Genomic DNA, 24,820 nt, shown 5'->3' on the forward strand with positions numbered 1-24,820 from the left:
TTTTGATCAGAACAAGTATACGAGTTGATTGATTTAAAACTTAGGTCATCCGTAGTCATAAAGCCCCTTTTGGGGCGTTATGTGACACATGTCGTGTCACGTCACATGTGGGCTTTATGGGGCGTTATATCACTAGAGTCCGTAGTCATAAAACCCCTACTCTACCCATCATTACCTAATTATTAATTTTCAATTTTATTAATTAATTATAAAAAACCTTGCTTATTTTGATTGGTTAAAGTTTGAAAACCAAACCCCATAGTACGGCAAAACCTATAGCGCTGCTCACTTTTTTTTGCCCTATAACGTTGCCCGTTATAGTGTACTAGGCGTTATGGGACATTATGGCAAAAAAAAAAAAAAAAAAAAAAAAAAAAATTCCCTCCTCGCGCCCCATAACAGTGGTCTTATAGAAAATCCCATAGAAAATTATTTTACAAATGAGTTTCCAGTCTATAAAGATAAAATTCTAGAAGTAACTAAAAATACATATAAACACTCATTGTTATCCACTACTTTTATCCCCGGAAGATTGGTGTGGTGGTGCGAGCATCAACGTAGTCGAAACATCGGATGAAGAAGACACAGCTGTAAACCCTAACACCTATCTTTCTTCTCAATGGCGGAATCAACACTCATGGCGGCTCTCTCTCTAGTATCCCCCTTTTCCACTAATTATAGGCCCCTTTCCTCGCTCTCCACCCGCCGCCTTGTTGTTCCGTCCAGCACCCATACCAGTTACCCTGTTCGTTCCACCACACACCACCGTATGCCATTATGTTCTTCCTCAAACGCCAGCAGTTCCATAATTGAAGACGATGACGACGACGACGACGACGTTGTTTTGGATACGGTTGATGACGTCTCTTTCTCTAATTTGCCTGACCGGTGGGATGTTTTAGGTCTTGGCCAGGCCATGGTAACTATACTTTCCATTCCATTGGGTCACATAAATTACAATAAACATGTAAAACTATTCTACATATAATCGAATTCGATGAATCAATGTAATATCTGTGCAGATGGCCTTTGATTCATCTGTGTATTAGCTTGTAGGCTTGTCTGCTTTTGTAATTCTGAACTGGTGGATTAAATGATCTTTGATAGGTGGATTTTTCGGGTACAGTGGATGATGAGTTTTTGATGAGATTGGGTTTAGAAAAGGGTACAAGAAAGGTTGTAAATCATGAGGAGAGAGGTAGGGTTCTGCAAGCAATGGACGGTTGCAGCTATAAGGCGGCTGCTGGTGGATCTTTATCGAATACACTAGTGGCGTTGGCTAGACTTGGTGGTCACCCCATGAGCGGCGCACCCTTGAATGTTGCTATGGCTGGTAGCATTGGTGGTGACCCATTGGGTGGGTTCTACAGGTAGACTTTCGTCTTTCACAACAACCCGTTAGTTGATCTATTTAACCTGTTTAATTAGACAAGTCACTTTGGCTAGATCCTATCCAAAAGTAAATGCGAAATAGAACGGATCAATATAATTTACAACCCGTTTAGATAAATGGGTTAAACTGGTCATGTTCGGGTATACACAAAGTTTAAGTGTGCCCAGGTTGGAGTTGATGTCTTTGACATGCATATATGGGTCATGGTTGTGTTCAACGATTCAACCCACCAACCCAGACATGATTGCCAGTGCCACCCCTAAAGAGGAAGTAGGTTATGTCAGGACTAGAATCTATATATTGTGACCGGAAATTATAATGACTTCCAACACATCCAAACACCTCAATTTGCAAGTAGATATTACAAAACTTTTACTTCACTTTAAAATTTAAATGTCTAATTTCTAGCAACTGAATGTTATTAACGTGTTGTGTTGTATAGAACTAAACTCAGACGGGCCAATGTGAGTTTTCTGTCTGCACCGATCAAGGACGGGACAACAGGGACAGTTATAGTTTTAACAACGTCGGATGCTCAGCGCACGATGCTTGCATATCAGGTAATATCATATCCACATAATGTTCTTAATTCTCAGCATGCTTCCACTTTCCATCGGATTTCTGTTTGTAATGGTTAGGTCAATTTCTTCGGCATAGTTGTTAATAGCGAATAGCGACAAGGGACCTATATGCTACATAGCGAATAGCGACAAATAGCAACTGCTATTTTATAAATAGCGATACACTAGAAAAAGAATTTTGAAAAATTTTATATGTATATTATATCAAAATACCTTGGTATATATGCTATTTTACATGTATATTTAACAAAAACCATAAATCCAGCTATTTTATAGCTATATCTAATTGCTATTTACATTAAAAAGTGAATGTTTGTTGCGCCATTAAAAGCACCTATGAGGACCGTGGAATATCCCCCCCCCCCCCCCCCCCAATTTACATTAAAAAAAACCTAACTGTCGCTATTCAAGCTATTGGTCGCTATGACCCAGATAGCGAGTTAGCGACACTTGGTCACCTCGCTACATAGCGCGCTATAGCGGTCGCTATAGCCGCTATTGACAACTATGTTCTTCGGTTCTTCTGAATAGATTATTATGTTCACATAATCATCATTTCTGAAACTTATAATTAATTCGGTTAACCTCACAGAGCTAACAATTTCGTAGGATTATACTTCAAGGTAAGATATTTTAGAAAATTGCCGGGCAATCGGTCAAAAAGTGAACTTTTTTATACGGGTTGGGTTGGGTTGGATTGATTCGAAACACTTCTTTTGCAATCAATAGGTTAGGACTTAGGATACATAATTGTAAGACCTATATAAATAGCAGTCTACTCCTTTGAAAAATGGTTTAGGAGGTTTCATGCATTAAAGTACCAATTTGGGAGACTTTCTTCATGTTTGAGCCGTTCGGGCTGTTTTGCCTTTATCCTTTCAAGTTTATTTGTTAACTATAACTGTTTCATAGTCTCGTTCATATCAAACTATGTACTTCGCTCATCTTTTGGTGAACATTAGGGTACATGATCCATTATTCATGAATAGTGGCATTTCTAATGTAGTGTAAATGCTTGTATGAGGCAGGGCACATCTTCATACATTAAGTATGACTCGAGTATGGAGAGCATAATTTCCAAGACAAATATTCTTGTTATCGAAGGATATTTGTTTGAGTTTCCTGACACGATCAAGACTATTAAGAAAATTTGTCAAGTTGCCCGTGATAATGGTGCTTTGGTTGCTGTTACAGCCTCAGATGTGACGTGCATAGAGAGACATTATGATGATTTTTGGTAGGTTTATTATTAGTTATTTGATCTATAATAGTATAATGTAGAGGTGGCAGAATGGTGCGGGTCAAAATGGGGATGGATGGGCATCAACACCTCTGTTTTCTTTATAAATAATAATTGTATAAAATAAAATTATAAAGTTGTGCGTCTCTTATAAATAAATACGATTTAGAAGGTTTTAAATATTTGAAAACACTTTGGGTGACTTTTGATCCGTTTGACCGGTTTTCATTTTGTGTATGTACGTTTTTAAGTGAATACGTTACCTAATAACCAAGTTTCATTATTGATTTATTGAAGTCACTCAAACTTTTTCTAATTACAAAAATCACTCAAGTTTCATTATTGTTTCTTTGTTAGGATTTTTTTTATAAATGATGAAACTAAGTGTCCAAAATGGAACAAATATGAAACTTGTTTTATTTAGTAATTATTTTCTTTTTTCAAACTTAAGCTGAAGTAGTAAGTAATTGTGTTCTTCCATTTAGATCATTCAATTTAATTTAAACAATTATGAAAATGGAACAATGTTCATTGGCGGAGCTTAGTGAGGGCTGGGGGGTCCCCGGCCTCCCTGTTTTTTCGCTTCGTAGTGTTAATTTTACCGAAAATTTCCGATTTTTTTGTGGTGTAAAAGATTCGGTTTTGAGAGTCCGGCTCCCTCTGATATTTCGTTTAAGACCCGCCAACAACAATGTTGAAACCTAGGTGGTTTTTATAGTTAAAAAAGTACGACTTTATTAGAACAATATTGAAACTTGGTTATTATTTTATGATTTTTATCACATTTTTTTTTTTTTTTGTTTTCTTGATCCCTTGATGAAAAAATACAATCCAAAATTCTCCTAGACTTTTGGGGCATAAGCCTTATGTTTTGAAGTTAGGATGTTTGGAGATGCATATGCTTGCAAAAGTGAATATTATGATTTACTAATGTCATCAGCTGTCTATGTGAAGGGAAATCATGGAGAATTATGCTGACATCGTGTTTGCAAACAGTGACGAAGCAAGAACCTTTTGTCATTTCTCTTCAGGGGAAAGCCCCATATCTGCCACGCGGTATTTAAGTCATTTTGTTCCTCTAGTTTCCGTGACAGACGGGCAACAAGGGTCATACATTGGTGTAAAAGGAGAGGCTTTGTATATCCCGCCTTCACCCTGCACACCAGTCGACACATGTGGAGCTGGGGACGCATACGCTTCAGGAATATTATATGGTTTATTAAGGGGTGCATCCGATTGGAAAGGTATGGGCTCATTGGCAGCCCGGGTTGCAGCCACAGTGGTTGGGCAGCAGGGAACACGGCTCAGGGTTCAAGATGCTGCTAGGTTGGCCAAGTCGTTCACATTCAATGTCGAGAGCCCATCACGTCAATCTGATGTCGGGTCAGACCAGATTTCTAGTTTGTAGCGTTGACGGTTCCAATGTAGCAGTTCATCCCTCTTTATTTTTTATTTAATTAAGTTTTTATTTTTAATTAGGTTGCAAAAATATTATCTATTGCTTAAGGATGCTGATTGTACATAACAACAAAAAAAAAAAAAAAAGAAAGAAAAAAGTTTATAAATTATGTGGTTATTGTTTGTGGTCTATCTTCTCGAGCTGTCGTGCAATAGATCCACATAGTTATTTGCTTTTTCTAGTAAGAAAACATGCTGAAATAACAAGGGGTAAGCCTAGATCTAGAGTGGTAATAAATAATTGAAAGTAATAAGAAGACATGCGGCAAAGATGAAAACACATGAGGGGTATTTTATTCAAAATTCACCATCTTTAAAAAAAACCTAGCATCTACAATTCATTTCTCTTTTCCGTATACTTAAATCCACCATTCTCAAAACTATAAACTACCACATCACAACCAACACTACCACCTCCACCACCATCTTGTCGAAAACTAGATCTGAAACCAGCACAACCACCTTCAACCACATGTTGGGTTTCAGATCTGAAACCACCATCCACCGCCACCGCTCCACCACCCACCGCCACCGCAACAAGTTTCCCGACGGTGTATCGGAGTTCTTTCTCCGTCCACTGTCGTTAATCGGAGTTCTTTTGTAAGTTGTGTTATTTTATATTTTCATTGCGTTTTAGGTTATCAAACCTCAACTGCGTTTTTCACCTCATTATGTTTTAGTTAGAGTTCTTTTCATTTTTGTTCTTCTGGATGTTAAAGCAGAGGCATGACCATGCTAAAATAGAAGCATGATCATGCTGGAACAAAGGCATGACCACGTTAACCCATTGCGTTTTAGAACCTGCAGTGCAAAGAACATGATCATGCTAAGACAGATGCATGATCATGTTGGAACTAAGGCATACCCATGGTAAAACTACATTGTTTTTTAGAACCTATATTAAAACTCCATTGCTTTTTAGGACCTGCAGCGTATAATATTGATTTTGGGTTTCATTGCGTTTTACAACCTGGAGTGTAAAGAACATGATCATGCTTGTTGATGCGACAAATACTAGACCGATGGTAGTAGCTGGGCTGGTTAGGCAAAAGGGTCGAAGGGTTTAACTTTGCCTAACGCAGGTCGTGGGGTCCCCCACGTTTGCAAGACGTGGAGAGAGGTTCACTGGTTAGATCTTGTTGTTTGCTCGAGATCCTCCACTGAAATGTGTTCAGTCTCGGATGTGGGAGCAAAGAGAATGTGTGTGTTGATTGTGATGAAGAGTGACTTGCATGGAACAAGTACTCGAGAGCTATGACCAGAGATCCCAATGGAATCAGGGTTGATCCAGCATGTCCCTGGCACTAAATGAAGTGTCATATATATAGGGAAGGTCATCTCCCAAAGAAGAAACCATTGACTAGTGAAGTATGTCTGCAGTGGGGGACTTACCCTTTTGGGGGTTGAAGCCTTTTGACCTGCGGGTAAAAGACTGTATTCTGTGAACTCGTCTTACTTTTGCGGCTAAAAGAGTTGTTGAAGTAATCAGAGACGTGACTGATTACTGTACACGTGATGCTTTATCCTAGCTCCCGAGTTTTTAACCTTTAAACCTTTCAACCTTTTAAGCATTCATGTGTTTAAGTCATTTTATTTGGTTTTGGGCTACCCCCGTCATCAGCCCCCCAAGTCAGAGGTTTTTTGGGAATGAGCTCAAAGACTTCTGACTTTTACACATTTATTTGTATTGCTTAAAGGCTTCAAGGCTTGAAGGCTTGAAAACGGTTGAGCTTTTTGTTTTTTGAATTTTGACAAGACAGTTGATATGACTTGTGGCAGTTTTTGTGTCAGGCGGCGGTTTTAATTCCCTTATCTAATTATAACATTTTGCTCTCATTAATTTACATTAACTTTTTAGAAGAGCAATCCTTTGCATATTTCCTCTCAAGTTTTCCCCTTTTCACCATTCAGGTTAGTTCCGATTTCTTTCTTTCTGGTTATTTTCTTGTATCATGGGGGCTCGTAAGGATTTAGCAAAATCATTTTCTCGATTGACTCAAGAGGAGGTAGAAAATTTCTGTATAGAAGGGGGATTGGGATGAAGTTTAAACCTGTTGCTCCGGCTTGTGATGCTTCAATCGATAAATGTCCTCCTGCTTCCATTGCTCTCTATTGTCGCCATTTTGAGTTTTCGAACCTGCGTCACCCGTTTTCAATCTTTGTTTTGAATGTCTTGGAGTATTATTGCATATCCTTTGGCCAGATTCACCCTCAGGGTCTGGCTAGGGTTTTACATTTTGAAGTTCTGTGCCGTGCTTCTGGGTATGATCCTACCCTTTTGTCTTTCTGTCGTTTTTTCCGTTTGGCTAAGAATGGTGATTGGTTTACATTCGAGACAACCCAGGTTGATACTTGCTTGATTTCGTCTAGGGTCTCTAGCCTTGGTGTCTGGAAAGACTGATTTTTCTGAGTTTCTGATGAGATTGTCCCTTTTAAACTTGTTTGGAGGCATCCGGATGCCGTCTTGAATGAACCCGAACCTTCTGCTTCTGAGATAAACACTTGTTTCCTTGATACCCTTAGGGAATGCCCCTCGAGGCTTCGTCCCTTTCCTGAGCATTTATTGGTGTTATTGGGTCTTAGTAAGTTATGGGAAAAACGTGATCGAGATCCAGTGCTTATGAGAGATGGGCAGGGTATGCATTTATCTTGTTGTGTTGCTATGTTCTTGTTTTTTGCTTGCTTATACATTTCATTTTTGTTTATTTTGTAGTTATGTTTGCACTTGACTTTATCAAGAGTGATGATACTTCCGATGTTGCATTTGATGATGTTGCTGCTACTCCGGGTGAAGATGCAGTTGTTAGGGGATCCGAGCATAGGTTCGAGGGTTCCGGCTATGTGAATGTTCCCAATGTTAAAGGTTTCACAAAGGCTCCGGGTTCCAAGGTTTCTGTTCGTCGTTCCAAACGTTACTTGAAAGGTGCTGATCAACCCTCTGGTTTAGAGGCCATTGATGTTAGTGACGATATTGAAGTATCGGCAGAATAGGTTATTGAGGTTGATGTGTCAAAGGGTAAGGAGAAAGAGTTGGTTGTTTCCGGCAAGAAGAAGAAGGAGTTGATTAAGAAAGGTAGCACTCCTACGATTCAGGGTTCGTCTGTCAAAAGTGTTGAGAGCTTCGAAGGTCCAGAGGCTGAAAAGGTGTATGTTCCCAACTGGGGGGTGAAGGTTGGAGATAGCTTCTAGGACCTAGCTGTTTGTGCTGAGGTGTTGGCCCATTTTGCTCCTCCTGGTGTCCGGAGTGCCATTTCTGAAATGGAAGCTAATCATTTCATCTCGAGACTGATGCTAAGCTCCTATAATCTTCAGGCCTTATTGGCCGAAGACGTTACCCGTTTTACCAAGGGTATGCAGGAGTACGAGGATGCTTCCAAGAAGAAAGCCTCTATGGCTGCCATGAAGAAAGAGGTTGAGGGGTTCTCCAAGAAAGAAGAAGATTGGGCGAAGAAGGTTGAGGAGTTGACTAGGAAACATGAGATTGAGGTAAATGATCTCAAGAAAAGTTTTGAAGCTGACCGTTTGAAACTAAAGGCTGATAGGGAAGCCTTGAATGTCCAACAGAGGGCCTTTGAAGAATAGAAAGAGGGTTTAAAGTCCTTGGTTTCCCAAGCCACTGGTGATAACCAATGGCTTATTGAGCAAGGTTTCCACCAAGTTGTTACCTATCTTCTTCATTCTAAGGAGTTTAATTCTGCTCTTGGAGAAGTTTATACCAAACTGCTCAACTTGGGGAAATATCAAGGTCTCATTGCCGGTTACAAGCTTCATGAATCTGGTCATCCGTTGGAAAAGTCTCCCTTGTACCGTCCTGAAGCTTCTGAGGTCTTCAAGGGTTCCGTTGAGCAGATGGAAAGGCTGACCTATCCGTATGTTAACCAGGTTGCAGCTTGTTTTGGTAACCCTCCTTCTGTCTTGCAGGACCTAAAACCGGATGGTCTTAACGAAAAGGTTTATGCTGAAGTGCTTGGTTCCCTTTCAAGAAAGCGATCTTATTCAGGAGATAGTGAGGATACCTTTTCGGGAGAACCTAATGCTCCCAAGGATGCGAGTTTAGAAGGTTCAGCAGTTGGTGGTGATGGTGGTTCGAAAGCTAAGAAGTCGAAGAAGACCAAAAGGGCTAAAGGTAATGGTTCAGGGGCTTCTAAGCCTTCTGTTGATGCTTGATAAACATTCGTAGCTTACTTAGCACCCCAAAAACAATTTAATAGTTTGTATGTTACCTTAAACAATCTTAGGTTTTGCAGGAACCCTTAAGGTTCCTGTTTTGTGGTTGTGGTTTGGCCATGGCCATTTGAACAATTTCTAGGTTTACAAGTCGTTAAGGCTTGTTTTAACTTGTTTGAATGTTTTGGAGCCTTTAAGGCTCTTATCTTATGCTATTACCTTTCTACTATTTTCCTTATGTTATGATTTTTGTGTTGGTGCCTGTTCTTGTGAGGCAGCTTTCTTGGCTTCAAGGCTTCTGACTGTTTGCATGTTTGTAGCTTGAAGCCTTCAAGGCTTCCGATTGCTACTTTAGTTTCTGACTTGATGTCTTGGTTTGTATTTTTAAGATTTGGGTTGTGTGTAACTTATTTATTTGCGTTGTTGCATTGCTCCTTGAATTATTTTTTATCTTTATGGTATTGTCTTTGTTGGGTTTGTGTTGTCTTTATGTTTTTTATACCTTAAAGGGTTCAGTGCTGCAGTCACTTAGCCTTGGTATTTTTAACAAGAAGACATAGCACCTATCCTATTATTTTCCTTAGTTTGGTTTTAGTTCGTAAGCCTATTTTTGATAAATTTTCTAAGGCTTAAGGAACATTTGGTGTAGGCTGTTCGGACCCGTCTATGAGACAACTTTGTTTTTTAATTATAAGTCTCATGGAGTTGTATTGATTTAGGAACTCACCCCTTATATAGGTTCATTCAACCCTTGAACCTATTGAGCGATATGGCTTGGGAGCTCATCCCCTTACATGGCCCTTGCCATGGAGTTTTTTGCTAGGTTCTCAACCTGATTTTAGGATAGAAAAACAAATTTGATAAAACATCTTCATTCATTCAAGAGATATTGTGTTACAAAAAGTGATCATAGGACAACTCTTGAAATACAACTTGTGAAATACAAACCAATCTTTCTTGATCAGACATGAAACCTCTTGAGGGTCTTTCCATTCCAATGTCTTGGAAGCTTTTTACCTTCTGAGTCGGCTAGCTTATAGAATCCGCCCTTGTGTGCTTCAAGGATTGTGTATGCCCCTTCCCATTTTGGGCCAAGCTTTCCTTGGTTCTCTTTTTTACTAGCCTCATTATTTCTAAGCACCAGGTCTCCTGGCTTGAAACGTTCGTGCTTGACTCTTTTGTTGTAATAGGCTTCCATCATTTGTTTGTACTTGGCTTCTTGAATTGCAGCTTGGTCTCGTGCTTCCTCTAGGAGTTGTAAGTTTAACATGGTCTCTTTTTGGTTTGCTTCGGGATCCATGTTGACCGTTCTTTGAGTTACAACTCCTACTTCAGCTGGAATCACGGCTTTAGATCCAAACACCAAGCTATAAGGTATTCTTTTGTGGCTTGTTTTTTTGGTTGTTCTTATGGCCCATAGAACACTTGGCAACTCTTCAAGCCAATTGCTTTCGTGCCTCCCCAATCTGGCTTTGATCCCTTCAACTATGCTTCTATTCATCCTTTCCACTTGACCATTTGACTGTGGATATGCCACTGAGCTGAAAACCTGAGTTATTCTGAACTCTTTGCACCAAACGCTAAAAGGCTTCTCAGCGAATTGCTTTCCATTATCGGTGGCGAGCACTCCCGGCAACCCATAGCGACAAATGATGTTTTCCCAAACGAAGTCAATGACCTGTTTGCCCGTAATTTTTGCAAGTGTTTTAACCTCCGGCCACTTGGTGAAGTAATCTATGACAACTAATAAGAACTTCACTCCGCCCTTGGCTGGTGGGAATGGGCCGACGATGTCCATTCCCCATTTATGAAACGGCCATGCTGAAGATATTGGGACAACGTCATGCTTGGGGCTCTTTGGTACCGGTGCATGGATTTGACAAGAATCACATTTTTTCAGTTGTTTAGTGGTGTCTCGGTGCATGGAGGGCCAGAAATACCCAAGGTTCATTAGTTTAGCAACCACCGTTCTTGCTCCAAAATGAGCTCCGCATATCCCTTCATGAACCTCTTTGATCAAATACTGGCTTTGCTCGGGACCGACACATCTCAGCAAGGGTGCAAGGTACCCCTTTTTGTAGAGGATTTCTCCTTGCAACACGTACTGTCTAGACTTGACTTTAACCCTTTCAGCCTCTGTTTGATCAGCAGGTAACTCACCATTTTTAAGGAATTTTTTGATTGGAGTCATTCAATTGGGGCCCTCTTCGGTGATTACGTCTTGAACTTCCAATTCTTTAATTGATGGAGTTTTCAACACTTCTACCAATACCTTTTTAGTGAGGTGGGCAAAGGTGAGAGATGCGAGTTTACTCAAGGCATCAGCCTTCTTATTTTGGGATCTGGGAATTTGCTTGATGGTACACGTTTGGAATGTGTTCATCAGCTCTTTGGATTTTTCCTTGTACTTCTTCATGTTAGGTTCCTTTGCAACATAACTGTCATTTACTTGGCTTGACACCAACAACGAGTCCGTGAAGACTTCAAGCTTTTGAACCTTCATTTCCTTAGCCAACCTCACGCCAGCTATCAGTGCTTCGTATTCAGCTTCGTTGTTGGTGGTCTGAAAATCAAATCGAAGAGCATACGTGAATTCTAACCCTTTCTGGTTGATCAAAATGAGCCCAGCCCCTAATGTCACACCCCAACCGATGGCGGAATCATCGGGGCGCGGCACTAGGCGAATCAGATTGCTCAAGAGAATCTATAACAACTTATATTGCGATAAAATTTATTACATTCGTTATCCCATACTAACAAATAATATAATCACATAAGTCATCACAGATTTCTTGTCCTCTCGAACAATTCAAATCCGACAACCTAGATTTTAGGTGAGTTTCTAGACTTCCTAGCTTGATTTGATGTAGCCTTCAACTAGTCCTGCAACATACGTTAAAATAATGTCAATACAAAAGTATTGGCAAGTATACAGGTTTGATATGTAATAGAATAATAGATTAAAAAGTGCTGCGAATTTCCACATGCATAAACGTAATACACGACATATATACTCACAAAACTGATACTACCAGCTAAGTCCTCGATGCTCGACTCTTCGATGGCATAACTAGACCCCGTCGGGCGCAATAGTACTATACTAGTCGTGGTGGGACGTCACGAGTATAAGTCCTAGCATACATGCAACTAGCATCACGTATACCTATGCAATCAGTTATTCGCAAGTGATAGATTGACTATTTGAATCATTCGTTTGATAAGTTCGATTTATAAGGAACGTATGTTACACCCAAAATTCGATAAAAAGGGGTCAAGTATACTCACATTGCGTATTCGGTTGGATTGACGGGATGGTGCCTGAGAATGTCCTGATTTCAGACTGATCACATGAGTATTGGGTTATGCGTTAGACGGTATCGAATCACGTGAAATTGAATGAAAATCGAATTGAACTGGCCCATTCGGATGGACCGCTCGTTCGAGTGGGCTGCTCGATCGAGTGGGCCGTTCGATCGAGTGGGCCGTTCAATCGGCTGGTCCAGCCGATCGGCTGGGCCGCTCGATCGGCCAGCCTGTCCAGCTGTTCTTTCGATGATTTTGCGTGTTTTCGGTGGGTTTGGTCGAGACGTTGTTGTGACGCGTTGAACAACTGAAATTCCATCAATTCCGACCTGTTCTAACGGCCGGGAATCACCCCGTTTCATCAGAACTGGCCGTTCTTGGTGGTTTTTCCGTGTTTAACCCGAAACCGGTTGCCTCTTCGGCAGGAATCAGATCCTTGACCAACACGACACTAGGAATGAGTAGAAGGTCGGTCTAAGCTCTGTTTCCATCGTTTTTATGTATAGATCTGATGTGGAAACCTTGATTATTCTTGGAAAATCCCTGGATTCTGAGTTGTTCTTGGTGGAATGAGGCCAACACTTGAAGTTCATAAGAACTTTGTGATGACATCACTCTGAACACCTCAAATCCATGGCTGTTTGATTAGAAACGTTGATTTAGGCAAGATTTTATGTATAGTCGTATGGAAACCGTTCGGATCTGAGTTGTTCTTCATGGGATGACATCACTCTTGAAGAACTCCATGGTGACATCACCCTAGAACACTCCAAATCTGTTGATTTCACGGTTTAAAGTTGGAAATCAAAAGGTAGAAAGATGGAAGAATGCGTATAGATCAAGGGAGTACAAGATTCGGGGTGAAAACTTACAAGAATCGTGAGAAATCGAGAGATTAAGGGGCTGGAACGTCTTGGTCGAGTAGCAGCAGCAACAAAAAATGTTTGGGGGTGAAGAGGGGGTATTTATAGGCGAGGAAGGAGGAAAAAGGAGGAAAAGGTGGGCCGGATCGGTTGGCCCAACCGATCGGCTGGCCTGTCCGATCGGTTGGCCCAACCGATCGGCTGGCCTGTCCGATCGGATGGCCCAGCCGATCGGCTGGCCCGTTCGATTGGATGGTCCAGCCGGTTGGCTGTTCTCTCCGATCGGCTGGCCCGTCCGATTGACTGGCCCAGCCGTTTGGCTGGCCTGTCCGCACGGAAGCCCTTGATCCTCGTTTTTGGCGCGATTTCGACTGTTTGGGCCATAATTTCATATATTTATATAATTATTTAATTATTTATTATAATTAATCACAAAAGGGTCGCATATACGCATCTATATATCCAATTCTCGGTGTGATGATCGAGTTACGCGTGCCTTCGAGTGCGTTCTTCGATGTGATGAGCCACAAAGATTATCGGGGTACTACTTGCTCGTGTTGCCGTTATCGTCAGCTGGAGTCATGGTACTCACCCGAAGGTCCTTGTTAGCGTTGATTGTTTATGTTTTGACACCTCACGGTTATCGAGGAGGTTAGAATAGGTCCTCACTCTATGTCATCGTGAGCGTTATTATTTGCGAAAATAGCTTTGTAATAGTGATAGAATATGCGTAATCATTCGATTATACTTCGATTTAGTGATATATCTGATATAGTTACGTTATGATCCGAATCTCTAGTGCTAGGCGTAACGAGTGTATCGAGTAGTAACAACGCACGAAGGTGCAGGTTGTTACACCTAACCCTTCAACGCTTGAAGCCCCATCAGTAAAAAGCTTCCAGGCTTCAAGGTCTGAGGGTTCAGTGGCAGCTGTGTTTACTTCAATGATTGTTTGCTTTGGGACTTCTACAATGAAATCAGCCAAGACTTGGGCTTTGATGGCTTTTCTTGGAACATAGGTGATGTTATGTTCACCCAGTTCCACTGCCCATTTGGCTAATCGTCCTGAATTTTCTGGTTTTTCAAGCACACTCTTAATGGGTTGGTCAGTGACCACATGTATAGGGTGTGCTTGGAAATACCTTCGAAGCCTTCTAGTCGTTTGGACTAGGGCTAGAGCAAGTTTCTCCAAGGGAGGATACTTGATTTCTGCCAGTTTTAGAGTTTTGCTGAAGAAATAAACGGGTACCTGAACTTTGTCTCGTTTAATGGTGAGGACCGCACTTATTGCTTCTTCAGCAACCGAGAGGTATACAGAGATCAATTCTCCCGTTTCTGGGGCTGCAATGTCTGGGAGCGAAGCTAGGTGTTGCTTCATCTGGTTGAAGGCTTCCTCAGTCCATTTGAAATCCTTTTTGTCAGAGCATCCTTTGAGTGTTTTGAAGAAAGGCAACGATCTTTCAGCCAATTTTGAGGTGAAACGCTTTAAGGCTGCAAGCTTCCCGTTTAAGCTTTCTACCTCTTTCTTGCTTCGTGGTGGCTTGGTTTCGAGAACAGCTTTGACTTTGTTTGGATTGGCCTTTATACTTTGTTTTCCCACAATATGCCCCAGGAACTTACCTTCTTCAAACCCAAACGAACACTTCTCAGGGTTGAGTTTCATGTTGACCTTCCTTAGGTTCTTGAAAGTCTCTTGGATGTCATCAAGCATTTGGTATTCTGTTTTGCCTTTGATTACCAAATCATCGACATATGCCTCCATGTTTCTACCAATTTGACTTGCAAAAGCCTTGTCAACTAGGCGTTGGTAGGTTGCGCCCGCGTTTTTGAGGCCAAAAGGCATCTTTTGCTAGCAAAAGATTCCATTGTCCGTATGGAAAGCAGTTTTCTCTTCATCTTCTTCCTTCATGAGAATTTGGTGGTAACCCTTGTAAGCATCGAGAAAACACTTGAAAGGGTAACCAGTGAGGGAGTCAACCTTGAGCTCAATTTCTGGCAACGGGTAGCAATCTTTAGGACAAGCCTTGTTCAAGTCCTTGAAGTCTATGCACATTCTCCAAGAGTTATCGAGCTTTCGAACCATGACTGGGTTTGCAACCCAGGATTGATACTTGACTTCCCGGAGAATTCCAGCTGATACAAGCTTTTCAACCTCTTGGCATGCAGCCAAGCTCCTTTCGGGTGCTAGACTTCTGATGCGTGCGAGGTGTTATATATATTAGGTATATATTTTAAGCCCTTTTTACACTTTTTAGCCAAGTTTTAAATTTATAAAACACGATATTTACTAACACTAAACACACATATGGGCAAGTGCACCCATCGTGGACGTAGTATAGTGTTGGTAAGATACCGAGGTCGTCCAAGGACACAAGAGCTTTTAGTACTGGTTTATCCTCAACGTCTAATCAAATCAAAATGTTAGAAAAAAGGTTTTAAACTAAGAAAATAAAACTAACTAAAATGCTGAAAAATAAAATAAAAGTAAAAACAGATAGACAAGATGAATCACTTGGATCCGACTCGTGTGTAGTGTAACCTTTGATTATTTTCGCACTTTTGCACTTATTTAAGAGATTATCTTAGTTATTGTAGTAGGCCCCTCTTTTGAAGGCGACGTTACCCTCAACCCAGTAGTTTGAGTCAGCAAGGATACAATCCTAAAGGGTCGGATTATTGAAAGATAATTAATTAAGTTATTAATGCATAATGTGGTAGGCCCCTCTTTTGAAGGCGACGTTACCCTCAGCTAAGCAGTCTGAGTCAGCAGGGATACAGTCCTAAGTAGCTGGGTTAAAGTTTTAATAGTAGTTTAACTTATGAGGGGATCAAAGAGTTTGGACCCCCGCCATCCAATACCTTTGGGTATTGAAGGAGGTCCTACTAAATTTGACCCAGGTCCTTTGCAGGATCTATACACTGAACAATGGCAAGACTCTTACCAAACCGTTCCCTTAACCCCCGACCAGGTAGCCAACATACCTCCATATAGACCGTGGAGATATGAATGGTGAAAATCTTTTATTTTATATAGACAGTAAAATAATGCCAAGACACCACGGACAAACGATAAGGAAGAATCACCTTCAACATAAGAAACTAGTAATTAAAGTCATTAATACAAAACCAATTAAAAAGTGCAAAAGATTAAAAATAAAAAGTATTACACTAAACACTTGTCTTCACCAAGTGATGTAAGAGACTTAGGCAAACATGGCCTTTGATTGTCAAGAACTCTTACGATTAATCTTGGATCCCGAGACGACTCACACACTCTATGATGGATAATGGATGATGGTGGTGGATGATGGTGTTGTGATGGTGGTGGGTGAAGTGTGAGAGAGGTGGTGTGCCAAGGGATGAGTTGCAAAAGCTCCAAACACTCCTATTTATAGGCTGAACAGAAGCTCGGGCACGACCCCGTGCCCGCTGGGCACGGCCGCGTGTCCATCTGACACTCTATCTCTTCATTAATTGTAATTCGCAATTACAATAAATGCGCCTGCAGGAAGTTGACCACGCCCCCGTGTCCGCTGGGCACGGCCCCGTGGTGGGCAGTAGAAGCTTCTATGGGTTTGTCTTTTCTGCTGCTTCTTGGGCACGGCCCCGTGCTCGCTGAGCACGGGGCGTGTTCAGTCTTCTGTCTTCTTTGTTTTGCTTGGGAAGATGCTGTCGGGGGGTCGGGCATATCACTTTTGTTTCCTTTCTTGTATTTATGTTAGATTTTGCTGTCTTTTTGCTTCTTTTGTTATTTTGAGCTCATTTAATCCTGAAAATACAAAAGGAAGACAAAAGCCCACTTTTTCCAACATTAGTACTAAAAAAGGGTTAGTTTTAAGCCACAATTGATGTAATTTATATGTTGCATTTTGTTCACATCAAATACCCCCACACTTGAATCTTTGCTTATCCTCAAGCAAAACTGTTTATAATGTGGCTTATTCACTCCCAAATGGAATAGGTCGAAGAGAAGGTTTTTGGGTTTGTCATAGAGTGTCGGGATTTCCAAGATTATTTAGGTTTTATTTTTATTTATTTACAATCCTATTCGTCATGATTTATTAAAAACGTTTCATAAGATAAATTATTTATTAGGGCATAACATACCTTTTTAAAATTCTATTTATATACAAGTTCACATACTTCACGGGGGAATCACTCAACACTCGGCCGAAGGTGTATTTTTAGTGAATCACTCGAGAGTGGCATGGAACTTACTTCTACCATAAGCTTGCCAAGCAATCAATCCTCCTCCTTTTTAACTATATACCTTTGTAAACATCAAGAGGACTTTTGAGTGAAGGGTTAGGCTTGGGTAGATGGTAAAAAAAATGAAAAATAATGGTGTAGAATGAAAAAGGGGTTAGTCCTAATGCCTCCATCATTTACTTACTCGGGTTTAAGTTGGTAAGGACCGGGAATGTATTGTTGTGGCAAGTTCTAGAGTCGTACGAACCAAGCGGCTATTCACACAAGAAACGAAAAATGAGCATTTAGTGTAAAGATATATATTTGTATGCTCGTTAAAGGCTCAAAACTCACTTTTGTGGGAAAGGGCTTTTTATGTGATCAAGTATATATAATCAAATTTAAACTAAGTTTGTTATGCCTTTTCGTAATTTTCTTATGTTGGTTCTTTTTATCACGACGCTATCGGTTGTAAACTTGTAAAAATATAACCTTGTTAAGACTTGAATTCCTAATTTAAACTTAGACAAGTAAAAAAAATGAAAATTTTTGGAAAAAAATTGGGGTGATTAGCGGTTCCAATAGAGTTTTGTGTAAGGCTTGTTATTAGGACTTGCAAAATTCAAGGTTTTAGCATCCCCCCCACACTTAAATTACACATTGTCCTCAATGTGTCCCAAAAATAAGTTTTTAGGTTGATTGAATGTGTAAAATGGTGTTAAAAGCAAAATTTTATGTTACTGGCAGTCTGGACACAGCCCCGTGTTGGGTTGACACGGCCCCATGTTCAGGTGCCAGTAACGAAAACTTACAGAAGTTGAACACGGGGGCGTGTTGGCTGGGCACGACCCCGTGTTTGGTAAAAATTTGCAGAAAACATAAACAAACAGCAGGTCTGGGAGGTGGGCACGGGGGCGTGTCGGCCGGACACGACCCCGTGTGGACAATCTGCAAGGTTGAAAAACAGGTTTATTTCTTCGGTTTTCCTGCCCCGGCCTTAGTAGTACCAATGTTTAGTACTCTAAGCCTTGTTTGTACCTGTTTTATCAGTAAATACCACACCAAACAATACCAAACGTCCTAAATTACCATGTTAAGCATCCAAACCAACAAGTTAAAAATAAAAAACAAAAGCAGAAAATAAAAATAAGTCAGGAAAAGTAAATTGTTCAACACTTCGGCACGCAGGCCGGGAATTGTTTGAGAGAAAGGGAAATTAACCTGTGGGCTCACCAACCGTCCACTCCTACTCCTTCTTCACCCTCCTAGTCCATGTCTTCATCACTGTCATCACCTCCTCCCCCATGACCCGCCATATACTCCCGGATGCTCCCGATGTCGTCTTGGATATCGGTGATGTTTCTTTCAATGACTCCGACCCGGTGGTATGTGTTGTTGGCAAGGTTGTAGGTGTTCCTGGTGCACATAAGGTTTTCCTGCAAAAGATCATGTAAACTTTGAAAGTTTGGAAAACCACCTCCTTGTGAGGAGGATTGGCCCGGTTCACCATGGGGTTGGTACTGGTATTGGGGAGGTGGAGCGTGAAGGACTAGCGCCTCTTGTGGGTTCCATGCATGGCCTTGCATCCTCTGAAAGCTCACCAATCCGTCTTCCGCCTCATAGATTAGGTTCATGGCGCGGCAAATGTGCACATCGACCCGTCCCGACCATGGGCTCCTTTCAAAAGACCTAGGAATGCGCGTGAAGTGCTTGAAGAGGCGGTACACCCATCCCCCGTAGAAAATAGGGGTTGGTGCATGAGCAAGCCGGTTCAGATGCATGTTCCGGAGTAGCAGAAATGGAACATCAAGGGGTCTGCGGGTGTGAATGCAGTGGAGGACTACCAAATCTCTCAACCCAACAACGCCGCTGCTGTCATGTCTCTGACTAAGAGAGTAAGTAAGGAGCCTGTGAATGTAGCGATAGAGCGGATCCCTTAGCTTAGTGCTCTTAGTACTGCTCGGATTGTAAAACCCATCACCAATCTGAGCCCATGCAGCTTGGCGTTCATTCTCGTCAATCTCTCGCATTCCCCCGGTGTTTTCCTCATTCCCCGAATCCTCTTCCGTATACAGCCCCACTACTGCCCCGAATTGCGCCATGGATATAAAGTATCTTGTTCCCCCACAACGAAATTCAACCCCATTGTTATCAAAAGGGTCGGTCCTTGAATTGAAAGTGAAGGTGCTGTAGAACTCCATGGTGCATTCGTGTACCGACCGTAGTCGAGTGGTTAAGGCAACCCTTAGTGGGCCGGTAATGAGGTTGTTGAAGCAGTCAAGTTGGTTCACCATGATTAAGAGGTCCGTGCATGCTTGCCTTGGGTATTCTTCAGGTCTTGCTTGAAGTATATCATATCTGGCCCTAGCATCGAGCTCATTAGCGTTGAATCTTGTAAATTTCTTCGACATCTGAAAGAATACACCAAAAGTTAGCACGAAATAGTGAAATTTTCGGAAAAAACTGCAAACAGTGAGCTGGACACGGCCCCGTGCTCAGTGGGCACGACCTCGTGTCCAGGCGTCTGTTACTCAAAAATTGCAATTTTCGTCCCGGTCCCGAAAATCTGAAAATTTTTGGCCAAGTAGGTGCGGTTTCCCCCGAAAATGAAACCCCAAGTGCCGTTTTTTTCCAAATTAAACCGTTTACCCTTTCAATTTTATCTTTTTCGGTTCAAAAACAAGGGTTTGGGGCTTTTATGAGAAATCGGGCAATTCTATCAACAATACAAGTGTGTTTACTTCCTATTACACTAATATAAACTAATGGTAACAAATTATAACAAAGATTTGAGTTTGATCCAGATGAACTTCAAGAACCCTAGATTTTTCCCCAAATTTTTGATGTTTTAACTACATGCAAGTAACTAATCTAACTACTAATGATGATAGAATCATACCTTGATGTTGTTAGAATGATAGGAGACGTCGAAAATCTGCGGAAAATCGCCTGGACCAGAGCTTTTTTCAGGGAAACGGGGCGTGTGGAATGGTGTAACTGTTGTGAAAAGAGGGTTTTATCCTGACAGTTGCGCGGACACGGCCCCGTGCCGAGCAAAGTTTTAAATTTTTTTTTAATTGCACGTGTGAGTGCCCTGTTTTCCCAGAAACTTGGTTCGAAGACTTACCGTTTTCGATGTTTACCCGCTCGTTCGTAACTTACCAGGTACGATGTTGATGCCTTTATTCGTTGATCGTTTGGAGCGAGATTTCTTCCTCTTCATCCTCAGTGGATCCTTGATAGAGTTTCAGCCGTTGGCCGTTGGCCATTGACTTTGAATGGGATTCCATTTCGAGATTTAATTTCTACTGCACCGTGAGGAAAAATATGGGTGATGGAAAAAGGTCCTGACCACCTAGATTTTAGTTTACACGGAAATAATCGAAGTCGTGAATTAAACAATAGAACTTGGTCTCCTACTCGAAATTCATTTGGTTTAATGTATTTGTCGTGTAAATTTTTCGTTCTTTCCTTATAAATTTCCGAGTTAGAGTGTGCATAATTCCTTAGTTCGTCTAATTCATTTATTTGACAAAATCGATTTTTACCTGCAGTATCTAAATCTAAGTTTACATTCTTTATTGCCCAGTAGGCTTTGTGAGCTATTTCTACAGGAAAATGACAACTTTTTCCATAGACGAGCTTATATGGGGTTGTGCCTATAGTGGTCTTATAAGCAGTACGAAAAGCCCATAAAGCATCATCTAATTTATCGGCCCATTCCTTTTTATTTAAACCTACGGTTTTTTCCAAGTATTCGTTTTAAACCTCTATTAGTCACTTCGGCTTGTCCGTTTGTTTGAGGGTGATACGCTGTTGAGACCCGATGATAGACCCCATATCTTGCTAAGATTTTTTCGAGTTGATGGTTACAAAAATGGGTACCTCTATCACTTATTAATGCTTTAGGTGTTCCAAAACGAGAGAATAATTTTTTTCAGAAATTTTACCACAACTCTTCCATCATTTGTTGGAAGTGCTTCGGCCTCGACCCATTTAGACAAGTAATCGTGCCACAAGTATATATTTGTTTCCTTTTGACGGTGGGAAAGGTCCCATGAAATCGAGTCCCCAGACATCAAAAATTTCACAAACGAGAATGTCATTTTGTGGCATTTCATTTTTGGAAGAAATATTACCTGATCTTTGGCAAGCATCACATGTCTTGACAAGATTTTTCGCATCTTTGTAAATGGTCGGCAATAAAATCCTGAATCAAATACCTTCCGTGCTGTACTAGCGGCACCATGATGTCCTCCATATGGACCTTCATGACAATGGCGGAGTATTCTTCTTACTTCGTTCCCATGTACGCACCTTCGGATGAGCTGGTCGGCACATATTTTGAAAAGATAAGGGTCTTCCCAAAAGTAATGCTTTACATCAGCAAAGAACTTCTTTGTTTGGTGATGTAGCCATCCTTTGGTGACTATACCGCTAGCTAAGTAGTTAGCATAGTCGGCATACCATGGTTCTTGTCTGTATTCCACCATTTCCAGGGATTCTGTTGGAAACTTTTTTCGTTGATTTGCTCGTCCCTGGTTGCCTCCAAAGCTGGGTCTTCTAGGCGTGAAAGATGATCTGCTGCTGTGTTTTCTGCTCCTCTTTTGTCTTTGATTTCAATATCAAATTCTTGGAGGAGTAGAATCCACCTGATCAAATGGGGTTTGGCGTCTTGTTTCTTGAAGAGGTATCGGATAACTGCATGATCTGTATAGACTATAGTTTTAGAAAGAACAAGGTAAGAATGAAATTTATCAAAAGCAAATACCACAGCTAGTAATTCTTTTTCAGTAGTTGTGTAATTCTCTTGTGCATCGTTAAGCGTTTTACTAGCATAATAAATTGGGTGGAAATGCTTGTCTTTTCTCTGTTCCAAGACAGCTCCAACGGCAAAGTCACTTGCATCACACATGATTTCGAAAGGTAGTTTCCAATCGGGCACTATCATGATAGGTGCATTGACTAGCATTTCCTTGAGGGTTAGAAATGCTTAATTGCAATCCTTGTCAAAGATGAAAGACGCATCTTTTTCAAGTAATTTTGTTAGAGGTCTTGAAATTTTTGAAAAGTCTTTGATAAACCGTCTATAAAATACGGCATGCCCTAAGAAACTTCTGATTGCTCTAACGGAGGATGGTGGAGGTAATCGAGAAATTGTGTCTATTTTTGCTCGATCAACTTCCATTCCTTCGCTCAAGATCTTGTGATCGAGTATTATTCCCTCTGTTACCATGAAATGGCATTTTTCCCAGTTAAGGGCGAGGTTAGTTTCCTCACATCAGGATAGCATTCGTTCGATGTTATCGAGGCATTGGTCGTATGAATCTCCAAAGATAGAAAAGTCGTCCATGAAGACTTCCATTGTCTTTACTATCATATCTTGGAAAATGGCCAACATGTAATGTTGGAATGTTGCGGGGGCATTACATAGACCGAATGGCATGCGACGATAAGCAAAAGTTCCGTAGGGGCACGTGAAAGTTGTCTTTTCTTGGTCTTCAGGTGCTATTGGAATTTGAAAGTAACCTGAAAAACCATCCAAGAAACAGTAAAATTTATGACCGGATAGTCATTCTAACATTTGATCAATGAAGGGCAAAGGAAAGTGGTCTTTCCTTGTTGCTTCATTTAATCGTCTGTAATCTATACATACTATCCATCCTGTGACGGTTCTCGTTGGCATTAATTCATTCTTTTCATTAGTTATCACCGTCATACCTCCCTTCTTTGGGACTACTTGGACTGGACTTACCCATGGACTATCGGAGATAGGATAAATAAGTCCGGCGTCAAGTAGTTTGATGACCTCATTTTTAACCACTTCTTGGACATTTGGATTTGCTCTCCTTTGTGGTTGTATTACTGATTTGTAGTCATCATTCATTAGAATTTTGTGCGTGCACATGGAAGGGTTTATTCCTTTTATATCTACAAGCTTCCAAGCGATCGCATTTTATGTTTTTTCAAAAGTTTAATTAATTTTTCTTTTTCTATAGTATTTAATTTAGACGAAATAATTACAGGAGAACCACCATCTTTGTCTAGAAAAGCATATTCCAAACCTTTTGGAAGTTCTTTGAGCTCAAGGGGTGGGTCTTTAGGAGACTCCTTATTTTGGGGCTCATCTAGATTAAGAACTTTAAAGGTTTGTTCTATGGCGACCTCTTCTTCAACAAAGTGGTCAATCTTTTTCATTATATCAGGTGGCTCATCTTCATCTTCAATTAGGGGGTCATTATTGCCAAAAGGATATTTCATTGAACGCTCAAGATCTATGCTCCTTTTGAATGCCCCTAATTGAAGAGGTAGATTATTAAACTTCCGGTTTTACAAAGCTTCGTGAGTTTTTACAAATGGTCTTCCCAACACTAGAGGAGCGTCATCGAGGATGACAAAGTCGGTTGGAATAACCATTTGATTTGTTTGAACTAAGACGTCCTCCACTACACCGATTGACTTAATTACTCTCCGATTGGATAGAAAAATGGGTATTTGAAGTGGGGCAAAATCACTAATACTCAATTTTTCGAAAAGGTAATTAGGCATTATGTTAACACAAAGATCCTTATCAATGGTGACGTTACTAATAAATGAATTTTGAAAAAAAAACATGGAACCGGTGTAATGTTAATTTCAAAAGGGTCTTCTTTTATTAGCGAAGTTTGATCATTAGTTAACTTGACACTTACCATTTCTTCAATTTTTGCGTTAGTGTTTAGCTCCTTTAAAAACTTAGCATGAGTTGACACTAAACAATGATTTTCAAAAGAAGGTGACAAGAGATTAATTTCTTCAAAATTAGACTCTTCTTGAATTTTAACGTTATCGACCTCACCTCTTTCGTTGTTTAACTCATGTGTCGGTTTTTCACTTATTTGTTCTTCCATTTTTACATTTTCAACTATTTCTACGTTATTATTACAATTTAATTCTTCTCTTGCGCGGGACTCCTCTTTCCTTGCGCGAGATTCTTTTATGCAACGTTCGATAGTTTTAATGTGTTCTATTATCCTATCGGCTATGTCGGTGATAGAGTAAGGATGGGGATCCTCAAAGCTTGAATCCGGTTGTTCGATCCTTGGCTCCTCATAGTACCCATATGAAGTAGATGGTTCACACCATTGTCCTTCATCGTAAGCATATGATGAATAAGGGTCGTAATTTTGTTCTTCATAGTACTCATATGAGGTGGGTTGTTCACTCCATGGTTCCTCATAATAAGTGTATAAAGGTGGTGGATCGTATCTTGACTCTTCAAAGTATGAGTATGAAGGTTCATACCTTGGTTCATCAAAATATGAGTATGAGGGGTAAGGTTCATACCTTTGGTCTTCATAGGATGTGTATGAAGTCGATGGCTCGTACCTGGGCTCCTCATAATAGTTGTATGAATTGGATGGTTGAAATAAGTTACAATATTGTACCGAGTGCGGGTACCACAATTAGTGCAATAGTCTCTCATGTAATCATCCTCCTCATAGGTGTAGTTGTAGCCTCCTGAGTATTGATCCATAGGAATCACTCAACAGACTACAACTGAGTCTCGGGACCAGAAAACAGAAATAAAGACGGAAACAGAAGTTGGACACGGCCCCGTGTTTGGTGAATACAGCCCCGTGTTCAG

The 24,820-nt window shown here is 40.8% G+C and overlaps 1 protein-coding gene across 1 annotated transcript; it reads left to right on the forward strand.

The window, feature by feature from the left end:
* The first annotated feature begins 442 nt into the window (after positions 1-442).
* On the forward strand, positions 443-4,782 carry LOC110926064 (uncharacterized sugar kinase slr0537). Its single transcript, XM_022169826.2, has 5 exons — positions 443-919; positions 1,108-1,370; positions 1,836-1,953; positions 3,003-3,211; positions 4,169-4,782. Exons 1-5 carry the CDS (start codon positions 620-622, stop codon positions 4,620-4,622), a joined length of 1,344 nt encoding a protein of 447 aa, XP_022025518.1. The 5' UTR covers positions 443-619; the 3' UTR covers positions 4,623-4,782.
* Positions 4,783-24,820: the final 20,038 nt, after the last annotated feature.

This window comes from Helianthus annuus, chromosome 17, assembly GCF_002127325.2.
Source record: "Helianthus annuus cultivar XRQ/B chromosome 17, HanXRQr2.0-SUNRISE, whole genome shotgun sequence".
NCBI classification, from domain to species: Eukaryota; Viridiplantae; Streptophyta; class Magnoliopsida; order Asterales; family Asteraceae; genus Helianthus; species Helianthus annuus.